General features: G+C 34.9%; 1 protein-coding gene across 3 annotated transcripts in view; it reads left to right on the top strand.

The window, feature by feature from the left end:
- LOC131038903 (peroxisome biogenesis protein 19-1) overlaps positions 1-12,277 on the top strand; it is an 86,035-nt gene that overhangs the window by 45,631 nt on the left and 28,127 nt on the right. For 2 of the 3 annotated variants that reach the window (XM_057971468.2, XM_057971467.2), the window contains exon 4: positions 1,559-1,878. In XM_057971468.2, coding sequence (XP_057827451.1) covers positions 1,559-1,878 — 320 coding nt within the window. Of the gene's footprint in view, positions 1-1,558; positions 1,879-5,227; positions 5,724-12,277 lie in introns of those variants that run through there. The other variant, XM_057971466.2, reaches the window with a different exon arrangement.

A 12,277-nucleotide genomic window follows, 5' to 3' on the forward strand; every position in this document is an offset into this window, starting at 1 on the left:
TGCCTTGCTTTATGCTTATATTTGAAAAATAATTGAATCAATAATCGAATGTGTTCTTTATTCAATCAAAGAGCCGTTTAAATAGGTGATTACAAACAACGATGTTTCTAAAAACGAAACAACCACTTCTAAAAATAGAAAACTAAATAGAAACTAAATAAAGCACAGAATTACTCTAAGGACCATTAAAATACTAATTAAATAATAATTAAACACTCTAATTAATATTTAGAATCTAGATTCAAAACTCTTTAGTATCTCAAGATGGATTTGCCTTTCTTTGCCAATGAACTTTCCAGCCCTTTGAATTTCGGAATAGAACTTATACTCTTTTCTCTTTTTGTTGTCCATCACAGCATCAAGTGAATTAGGAGGCAAAAAACCAAAACATTCTTCCAAAGCAGACTTATTTGTTGAGTTATGAACCACTTTATTTTCTTAGTAATTTTCTACCAAATATTTGCCAAATTCTCATCCCAAGGCTTTGGGTGTTTCTTATGATAGCTATTCAAGAGCTGCTCCATTTTTTCCTTTACCACCTCTATTTGGCTATCTGTTTGGAGATTAAATGTGGTTGACCTTTTCAAACTTTTATCCATTCTCGCCTATAAAGTGGCTGAAATTCTGTCCAAGAACCTGGCATGCCTGTATCGAACGATCTAACTAGGAAAGCAAAAGTGAACCCAAGCAGTATTAAAGAACTATTCAGTTTTCCATGTCCCTTAAGAGTGTTTTTGCATTGGATTAGTATGCATATCTTATTAAACTGGTTTTACAGTAACACACAGTAGTCATGCTCTTTTCTTGATATGGGAAATTCTCATACAAAATCCATGGAAATGTTTCTCAGAATCTTGAGGAAGCCACTGATGGCATATGCAACCCCACGTTTTTGTTATTTGATTCATGCAATACCATAGTAGCAAAATACTTTCTCTGAAATAACTTGGCAAACCAAAAGATAAAGATGTTTTCAATAAAATGGGATTTATAATGTTTATGAATCTAGGATGTTTGAAAGTTCAGTTTCGTAATACTTGTCACAACTAACCAAGTTTTCTTACATTCACAACGACTGCTCACTTTGTAGACAATGTTGAATCTATAATCATTGCACATCTATAGGGCAGAAGTAGGCTTCCATACACACACTAAAACCTTTTTACTTGTTTGTGCGTGTACTTCTTGTGCGGGGGATGCAAAGTGTCAAGCAGACTAGTTGATTGTATAAATATTCTTTTTCCAAGTCAAGGGGTAAATCAAATGGATGATTGTTTGGAACAGTGCTTCCATCTCCTGAGGAATGGTGCTTTTTCAGATCCTCTTTTGCAAGTTGCCATTTTTTATTATTAGTCTCTATGGATACCGTTTAGTTTTTTGCTCAGGAGACCTACATGATTTTATGTAGATAGGTCTCCTGATGAATATTTCTGAAATCAAATATGTTTTCTTTGATCAAGATTGCCATTTTACTGCCATGAATTTTAGTGGCATATGTAATGCACAAATCATTCATTCATCTATCTTTTATTTTAAATGAATGTTGGGTGATTTACAGGATATGCAGTCTATGGTTGCCACGATGATGCATCAGTTATTGTCTAAAGAGATTCTTCATGAGCCAATGAAGGAAATAGGTGAGCGGTATCCAAAATGGTTGGAAGCAAAAAAGGCTACAATTAGCACTGAGGACTATAAACGCTACTCTGATCAATATGAACTTATCAAGCAACTTTGTCAAGTATATGAGACACAGCCGGATAATTTTGAGAAAATAGTTGAACTTATGCAGAAGATGCAAGAATGTGGTCAGCCTCCAAGTGATATTGTGCAAGAGCTTGCTCCTGGCCTTGATATAGGAAATGAAGGAGCTCAAGCGTATGTTTTCTAACTGATGTGTTTCCTGTGTTTCTAATTTAACTACAACATGAATTTCCGGTTACTTTCCTTTATCCGAAATCTTCATTTTTTACCTACCATGAACTCCCATGTTGTGTGGCAGAGCTTTGCAACAAATCATCTAGAATTGAATTCTTTTTTACTGTAGCTGGTATCTTATGACATGGTATAACTATATATGTTTACTTGATTTTGTGTCAACTGTAAAAGAATGACCAAGATTGATCTCCACCGTTCTCTCTTTTCCTTTGAAATTGTTCCAAGGACTAAAGTAGTTAAATTACTGAGACTATTGCCACCTTATAAGAAAATCCTTTATCTTTTATCTCACTGAATCATACAGCCATGTGTTGTTGTTTATGGAGATTAGATTTGTACCAGTTTCAAACTTTGAAGGCTTGAATTTTATATCACACACAGCTAGTTTACATATGTCTGACTTCAGGGGGTTTAGGTTGCATGTCTTTTCTTAAGTTACCATGTTTCAATTACTTCCTGCCTCTAACACTTTATGACAAGTTTGCCAAAGTCATTGGGATGGAACATAAGAAGAAAAATACTGACTTGAGTATGCAAGGTTTCTGGGCTAAATGTAATAATAACTTTAATTCTAAGTTAGGTGATGCTATTACTTTCCAACCAGTTTTTTAGCTAAGGGGAGGAGGTCTTTTGTATTTCTTGGTCGAAACTATTACATGTTAGCTATTTAAATCATCTTTATGGATTCCATACTTTCTTTAGATATTTGGCTAATACATCTATGTGAATGGTGAAATAAGGGTATAGCTTACAGTCATTTTGAACTAGACTATATGATATTTGCTAGTGGACAGCCCTATATTTGCCACTGAAAGAGGATAGACAATAGAAGTTTCTTAGTCTCTGATACTGGAAATACTATTGGATCTTGTATCAGCCTCTCACTTTGATTGATGATGACGTTGGCAATTCCTCCATTTCAGGCCTGCACAGAGACATTCAATAAGACTTGTCTCCTATCTCTCCAGTACTCCTCAGCTTATGCTCTGTGGGGATCTTGTTCCGCCTACTTGGCTATTTGTATTGGTTTCTTGACCACTTATGTTAGTTGTCCGCAGCTGTATATAATTTTTTCTTTTGTTCCTTACCCTTTTTGGGCTTCTCTAGGGTTTTCTCCTCCTAGAATTTTGTGTTGTATACTGATGTACTCTCGAGTTCCATTGACCTACTTTTTGTCACCTGTGGATGCTAATATAATTTCTTTCTTTCTTTGTAACAAACACTTGTCTTAATTCCCTGTGGTAGCATTCTACTGGTTTGAGAGAAATTATGGACAGTGTAGCATTAGCAAGTAATTGAGAATCCTGATTTTCTCTATGCGCCATTCATCAGAAAGCAATTGATGATCCTGATTTGTTCTATGCACCATTAATACCCAAACTTTACAATTTAGCGCTTTTGTCTTTTCCGTCAGCTAAAGGCTGATTGCCCAGAAGGGAAGCCCCATTGAGAAGGCTATGATCTCCTTGGAGTTCCACTTCCTACAAAGTCTGTCATATCCCCTCCCTGATTGTCATATATAACTTAAATGAAGCAATTATTAATTAATACAATATTAATCAATGAATGAATATTTGAAATTATTAAATATTTATTTTTAATTAATTAATATTTATTTATCAATAATAATATTCTTGAAATATTTACATTAATATTAAATTACATAAATTATAAACAAATATAATAATATCCATCACAGCAGTTGATAAAAATAACCACAGCCAAGATTACAAACTACAAAGTATAGGAAAGCAAGCTTCATCATAATGCGATGACTAACTAAACTATGATCAAGTTAAAATTAACACGTATTAAAAAGAGGCAACTTTTCTTTAATGAACGATTTTATAAAAAGGACAAAACGGTTCAAAAGAAATATACAACGGTTCATATTAAAGAGACATAACCGTTCTTTAAAAGGTCACACGAACGATATAAAAAGAGGTACGATGGAAATAAAGAAGGAAAAAAAGATATATTATCTGCAGCACCGATCAGTGCAGATCAGAACTGTTATTAAGTAATAAGCAGTAACATCTGTGTTTTGGGTGGTTGCATAGGGGATGTGTTTTAATAAAGATTGCTTAATATATGTAGCCCGATAATGTTTGTATGCAGAATTTAATAATAATAATATTAACATAGACTACAACAATATGTATAATAGTAATACTAATATAAAGGCATTCCTACTTAATTTCACATAATGTGGCAGACCAAATCTGACGCATGTCAGATTTGTCTGCCATCACAACCATTAGGTAGAATAATGATCAGTGCTTTGGTAAATGGCAGTGCTAGTAATTTATATTATAGGAAATATAATTTGATTTTTATATATATATATATATACAAACAAGGGTTGATCAAACAAATAATATTTTATAAAGAATTACTCTGCAGTAAAACATATGGTTTAATACTATCTGAAAATAAATATATATATATATATATATATATATAGAATTAGTAATTTAAATGAATAAAATAAATCTGAACCATGAGTCAGATTGAATTTTCAATTCAATAAATAGAAAAGGTTTATGTTATCATTGATTTGATTCATGTTAAAATAGATTTGTCTCCTACTCAAGTTAGCTTTTAAGTCAAAATGTATAGAAATAGATGAATAATGGTTAAATAGGCCTAAACTTAGTAGGGGACATTACAAGTGGTATCAGAGCATGTTCCTGCTCACCTGAGTGAAAAAGGCTGCCAGTTGGGATTAAAGGAGAAGCAAGCAGTGATAGGTACGCATGGGGGTAATTCTGAGTTAGTATTAAATGTAACAGCTGTAATTTATATATAATAAAATAGTATTTGTCTTTTTCTGCACCTTAACAAATGTTGGGACCTAAACTGGGAACCGAAGACCTAGAAAGATTGTTTGAGTAGGTTTTGGATGGCCCATAATGAACCAAAAAAACAATTCTTTGGTTGGCGCCTACTGCTAAATAAACTCCCCATAAAAAATAAGGAAGGTGCTTTATTAAGTTGTAGCATATGCAGAGTACCTGAATCTGTGAAACATATCTTCTTTGAATGCCATTTTCCTAAAGAAATATGGAGACTAGTTGGTTTTAACTTAGAATCTGTTTCTCTTGATTACATAGATTTTATTCTAGGCTATATCAAGGGCTGTAGGAGAATTGCAAATATCTGGTCTTGTTTTTCTTTGGAAGTTCTTTGGCTCATATGGAAGTATCGCAATGATGACATCTTTAATAGCAATACCAGGCACCTCACTGAGTCTCTTAGGAGACTCATTGCTCATTCTATTTCCATGTAGGTCACTGTTGTGCTTAAACTCGACTCGGACAAGTTTGACAGGTGGATCAAGGAGGGGGCCACTACGGTGTACATCCGTGAACTATCACACGGATTCACTTGGGAGAGGGATGAACCAGGCAACAACAGCTTTTGAACAAGCTTTGATGGCCTTCACGAGGCAATTGGAACGTAGACAGATGCATATGGAGATCATTCAAGAGGAGGCTGACCTGATCAGTGAGCTCACATCCCATCCTCATAAGAAAGATATACTTGATGGTCGGGTGGAAGTGTGGCAGGAAGGAAGTATGGGCTGGGTGGCATGGCTCCCCCCATTGGGAAACAACAGCTCACTAGATGCTGAAATCTTAATTCCCTAGCTGATGCTTAGTATGTTTTAATGTTAATTTTGTCTACAAGTATGTATATCAATTGTAATCATCCCTGATATAGTGGAGGTGCCCGTTAACTGTGTATTTTGTATATGCACCTTCTATTGGTGCCCCGGCTACTGCTGAACTCAGTCTTTTTGCTGATGCTATGTTATGCTTTTTTGATATCTAATCCAAAAAAAAAAACTTTTGTGTACAATCACAATTAAATTAGTGACATCAATACAATATGATATTGGATGGGCAAATAACATACAATTGTTCAAAACAATCTTAAGGCTCCATTACTATCAAAAGTATGAGCAATGATTTCACCAACCAATACTATCAAATCTTGCATTCATTTAACAACTTATGAAGCAAATTCTATTTTATATTGAAGAAAATATGAAACCATGCAACCACAAGATATGTAACGCCCCGCTACAAAATCCCAGAGAATGACAACAAACAAACTAAAGAAACGTAGCAATTTTTTTTTTTAAAAAGAAAAACAAGACGAATTACATTAACGACTCATTAGAAAATTAATTTAAACATTTGCACATGCGGAAGATAGACATTCACCTAATCTAAGTCCTATTGTGGGTTCCCTAATGTCGCTACCTAAGCAACGCTCTAAACAATGATTAAGATTATTAAACCATATTACATTAATGATAACATTATGCAAAGTAAGAATGCATTCACATCTAATACTAGGTTCATTTTAAAACACCAAACAGAGTGTTCCTATGATAACCTTAAGCATATAATATGAACAAACATTCATCTATGAGAGAGTAGTCGATACCAACATTGCACTACTTAAACATCATTCAAGGTTACATAATCTTTCCAATACATTAACTATTATTACACCAATCTTCATAAGGAGTATCCAATACACAATGATAGTGTTACAATTACAATGATATCTAATATACATAACATCTACTAAAACATCACTGAATTATTTGCAACAAGGAATGAGAGAAACTGGAAAGAAGATACAAGATCCATTGATGCTCATGAACAAGACCACTAGCCCCCAATAGAGGTAAGGCAACAACCACTCGACCATGTGGAACCCAAAGGCCCACCCCCTGTGCTAGGAGATATACAGAAGGCCCCACACAACACAAGTAAAATAGGCCAACAATACCAACATGAAAGGAGACAAAAAGGACCGCTTACACATACAAACATATCACAAAAGTTACCACAAAGGATCACCACAAGAACTACTAGAGGCTTCACAAGACTAGGGTTCTATGCTACAAATAGAGAGGAGTGTCATCGCATAGCCTCACATGAGTTACCTTGGCAGTCTGACACCTCTACGAACTCCAGACCCCGGCCCCCATTGAAGGCTCATGCAGAACAAAACAAATCCTTTCGTGAAGACAAGGAAGTTCAATCATGCCATCCAAGCCTTCCCAATCTCATCCTAAGTCTATACGAGCACTCCAGACATGAGATCTCATCCTCTATCTATACGAGCACATGAGGCCATGAGTGGGGCACCAAAACATAATTCTTTGAACTAATGTTACCTTCAATGGGCAGCTATACACATGCAAATTTTGGGAATATATCCTTTCTTAATATTGTGTGTAGGAGGTCTCAACTATTGGGGTTATTAAATACCATCATTTCAATTTATATAGTGTTGTATGAGCAAAAATTTCAAGCATCATATGAATGTTGCAGCCACTTTACAACCCACATACAATCTAATCCATGCGATGTTCTAAAAGGTGTAGATGGTAGTATCATGGTAAGATCCTTTGAAATACAGGACCACCTTTAGATTTAGGTAAGAGATGTATATGTGCATATGATAATATTTAAGAGACACTTTAGGAACTTCAGTTCATGATTATGCTATGTGGTTTGACTCATGCAGTAGCCACTTCCCAATTAGAGACATAGTTCCACAGAGTTTCCTGACAGGGGGATGGGTTTCGGGGACTGGGGGACCAAGTGCCTTAATTTGGGGACGGTGAGAGGACGACAACGACGCGGTGGTGGTGGGCGGTGGCGGGGAGGGGTGGGGCTGCGTCTATTAAAATAGAGGTGAAATGAAATCTACAAGGCAAAAATCTGCAATTTAACATCTCTGCGAGTGCTCCATGAAAGACAAACTAGTTTTCACGAAGTTAAAGGTTGCAATCAGTATGTAATGGCATGTGCCATATAGCAAGCGACTCGGCGGTGACCCTGACAGAGGTGGTGTTGTTGTGGGGGGACGTTTTCCCCAAGTCCCCAAGTCTCAAAAATGATCCCTACAGGGGACACAAGTTTTTTTTGGGGGGACCCGTCCTCGTGGAACATTGATTCGAGATGAATGGGGTATTTAATGATCATATAGAAATTTTCTATTTGATGTTTTATAATAACAATTTGATGTTTAGCAAAGCTTGGGAGTTTCATATGTGGCATGTGGCATTGACCAATGAAGTTCTAGAGCAACGAGCTCTAGCTATAGAGGAATCTCTATCTGACTTCGAGGATACAAAGCTTCTATGCTTAGGCTACAACATTAGTATTGGATGCATGAAAGAACCACACTAGAAAGACTTTGATAAGTGGGAGAATGTATTAATATCATACTATTTCTTATTATTTTAGATTTCTCACAAGCACTTTCTATAGGGCATGAATTTTTAGGAAAGAGAGTTGCCTTGACTAGAATGCAGAAATGCATGCCCATGAAAATTGAAGGCAAGAAGTTCAAAGATTCAAAATAGGGCCTCTTAAGTTATGATGTTTTCTATCATATTTTCTTTAAAAGGATTTAGACATCATCTAGTTTATAGAAATAGGTTCTATAGGACAAAAATATTTCTTGGTTCAATATGGTTGGAGTGATGAGTTTCAATAGTGGGAAATAGGGAATGTGGTTGTATGTGTATTTTTTAAGGATGCTCTCTTATTGGTATTTTTCTACCATTCATAGAGATTGAAGATTTCCCACCATGGTTTATGCTAATGATCTTTGGCATCGACATTTTAGATGAAATTGTGAAGGTTGACAAGTATGTGCTAGTGGTTGTCATAATAGTCCTCTATGCTACAAAAATTAGATTCATATTGTCACGAGAAGTTTCAATTTTTTTTGGATTAAATTGCTTTATGCTAGTGCATATACACAGTTGGGGGAACGAGTTGAAAACATGAGGTTATTAAGAAGAGGATTTGAGAAATACTACATACCAACTGTAGCATGGATAAATTGGTTATACCTTGAAGATTGTCAAAACAATATTACTTAGATTAGTGTTCTTTGCCAAGATTTGCATCATTTAATTGGTAGAGGATCTAGGTTGTATGTGTAGTATAGTATGACTCAACACAATGGCACAAAGTTTTTTGAGCATCATGGTTTGCAATTGCTTGAGGGCAAGCAATTTTGGGGAGAGACTTGTAATGTCTTAAATTAATTAAAATTTGGACTTCAGCTCATTTTTCATATTTTTGGTGAGCTAAGCTTAAGTGGAAAAGGAATTATATATTTAAATATTTATCTTAGTTCTGGTTTAATTCAAATTTTGGGTTTTCAAGCCAAATAAATATTAACTATTAATATAAATATCCCAAGGAGGTGTTGGGATTCTCATCGAGACCATTTTGCATTATGGAGCTGTTCTAGAAGGGAATTTGTGGCGGTTATGATAGGTCATTTTGAGATGTGAAGAGAACAAGCGACACTTGGCAATGAAAAATGGTGGGAGTTTCCATGCAAATTCAAATTGTATTTTTTTCTCCCAAAATGCTGTGGGACTTCTTGGACTCCCACGTTGGTGTATTTTTTATATATTCTTTGCTGGAGACCTTCATTGGATCATTTTTGGCCAATTTATCTCCTCAATATTGCATTGTATAAACTTTGGTTTTGCAGTCTTCTTCCGTGGACAAAACCCCATAGGAGAATACAACTTGTGGACGAAAACCCATGGGTTGCGTGGCTTAGAGGATGAAATCTCTTTGATTCTAGAGAGCATTCTCACTTATGGAGTGCACTGGAGCTTCAATGGATAGTGCAATTCAGCTAGATGTAGAAAAGTGTTTGTTTGTAGGTGTAATGTTTGCAGTTTACTTTCTAGATTTGTGTTAGGCGTGTTTGCTATTTATGAGCAATATTTTGTTATTTTACAACCATAAATGTCTATAATTTTGTTGTAGTGTTTTTCTATGGTGTGTACATCAAAATTGGTCAATGTATTGTGAGATTTTATTGTGGAAAACTCATCCGATTTTTGTAGAAGAATTATATTGATTTCTAGATTGATTTTTTTTCATAGTTGAAGGTTTATAGTATGTGAAATAATAATTGATAGCTGTTATTAACAAAGCAGAGGAATACTCCTTATATAAGCAATTATAGAAGATTTTTCCATAACCGAAATGATCAAGAACTAAAGACAAAAAAGAAAGATTCTAAATACTAACTGACTGATTTACAGAATAGAGAGTTACTAAAAAATAACTAAACGACTTAAATTACCATTATAAGCTAAATATTACAATATTACTTTAATACCCTCTCTTAATGGTCATTCTACAAACTACCATGTAGAAGATTTGTCATGATCTGCTGGTCTTTTGGCCATGGATGCATAGAAGGTTTACCCCTTCTCTTTTGAATTCTCTACGACATGAGCATGCTGTTGAGATCCTCCCTAGTTGGATTTTTAATTAGCCAACTGCTTTCTGTAGAACTTCTTCATATAAACAAGCTTACCACAATAGAGACGCCCACCCCTTGATGCAGAGCAGGGGTGATAAACTCCACACAATCCTCAAACAAGCAAACTTTCAATCTCTAAACATTCAAATGGTGGGTTTTCATTCATTAGGCCTCCCTCTCCTAATTGTACTCCCTAACTAGTTTTTCCATCATAACTTCCTATGTAGACCCCATACCCAGAATGTAAAAGCATTTTTGAGTACCCATTTCGGTCTTATTTAACATATTCAATTTGTAGATGGGGTTATTTTGGACCAACACCCTCAACAATTGACGGGTAATGCTGCAACTAGGCCTAATTACATGAACAAACTTATAGCAGCAAATGAGGTTTTTCAGGCATAACTTTCAGTATAGGCTTCATATCATAAAACTTAAACCACTTTTAGATACCCATTTGGCCATTCTATAACATACCTTGAAATGGGTAGGGGGTGTTTTGGAACACAGGACTCAAATTTGGACCGTTCTCCCTTTAATTAGGCCTATTAGGGTTTTAGACCTGCACTTACAAAAATGATCATAACTTCTGCAAATCTTCATGAAATTGAACCAAACCAAAAGCAAATGAAACTAGATTCATTTATCCTTCTTTTCCCATTGGTTTCAAGCCAATACAAGACCGTATAAGGATGTACAACATGCTGCAACAGGACTGTTACAGGGAAAATCTGGGAATTGCAGCCACTAAAACGCTCATAACTTCTTCAAAACTCAATGAAATTGAATGAAACAAAAAGGAAAAGAAAGTAGATTCAATGGTATTTCATCCCCAATCATTTTCAGATCAATATCAATTCATACAAACACATACAATGCAAAGAAACAGTAGGGAAATGTTCAGATTTTCAGAAAACAGAGATATTTCATTATCACAACTTCAAGATTTTCAATAATCACCACCTCCAACCACCGCCAACCATGGAATTTGAGTTGGAGGCCATATTTAAGCCTTTTCCAACCAACAATCATCAGTTACAATTAACTTTTGAATGTCTTGACCCTTCAACTTCCAAATATGACAAAATTGCAAAGTTGCTTCTTTTGCAACAAATTACAAAACATGACAAAATGTACTCAAACTGACCCTATGAGACTTATTACATAGAAAATGGTTTAAATAGACCTTATTACATCAAGCAAAACTTAAAAACCCAAAAATCCCCTGCCACCCGCTCTCCAAAGGTATGGAAAACGAGATTAAAAAAAGAGCTTCTCAAATGCCTTCGATTCTTGTTGATAAAAAAACGAAAAAAAACCTGAAACGTGCATAAATTTTGAAAACCCACAATTTTTTAGAAAATTGCTCTAAACCTTCACAGTTATGAAAATGCACGATTTTGCCAAAAATTGTCAAAAAAACCAGGTCGAAAACCCTCCACTGTTTTGGAGAAAAACAACACCCATGATTTTGTAAAAAAATTGTGCAAAAACTTGGTACTTTTGTAGTATCGCTGTTTGTGCAAGAAACCCTAGGTGAACAAAAGAAAACAACAAGAAACCACTGATTTTATAAAAAATAGTCAAATTTTTTTGTTGAAGACGGAAAGCTATGATTTTTTCCAAAAATTGTCAATAAGTTGCTGCAAAACAACACCACGTTTTTGTGGAAAAATTGTCAAACCCTATCTGCAAAAAATAACCCACAATTTTTTGAAAAAATCGTCAAAAAACTCAGCTGAAATCTGGCATGTGTTTGGAAACCCTAGTTGCACAACAAACATGCAAGAGCAAACCCACGATTTTATAAAAAAATTGTTCAAAAAAACAGCCATGATTTTCTAAAAAAAATCGTTCAAAAAATCAGTGATAAGTATCGCACAATTTTTCAAGGAAAAAATTTGTGATTTTCAAAAAATGATTTTTATCAAAAAAATGCGAACTAGAAAACCACGATTTTTATCAAAAAAATTGTTCAAAAACTTTGTTGGTAAAAACCCTCGAT

The sequence above is a fragment of the Cryptomeria japonica genome, chromosome 1, assembly GCF_030272615.1.
Source record: "Cryptomeria japonica chromosome 1, Sugi_1.0, whole genome shotgun sequence".
In the NCBI taxonomy this organism is placed as follows: domain Eukaryota; kingdom Viridiplantae; phylum Streptophyta; class Pinopsida; order Cupressales; family Cupressaceae; genus Cryptomeria; species Cryptomeria japonica.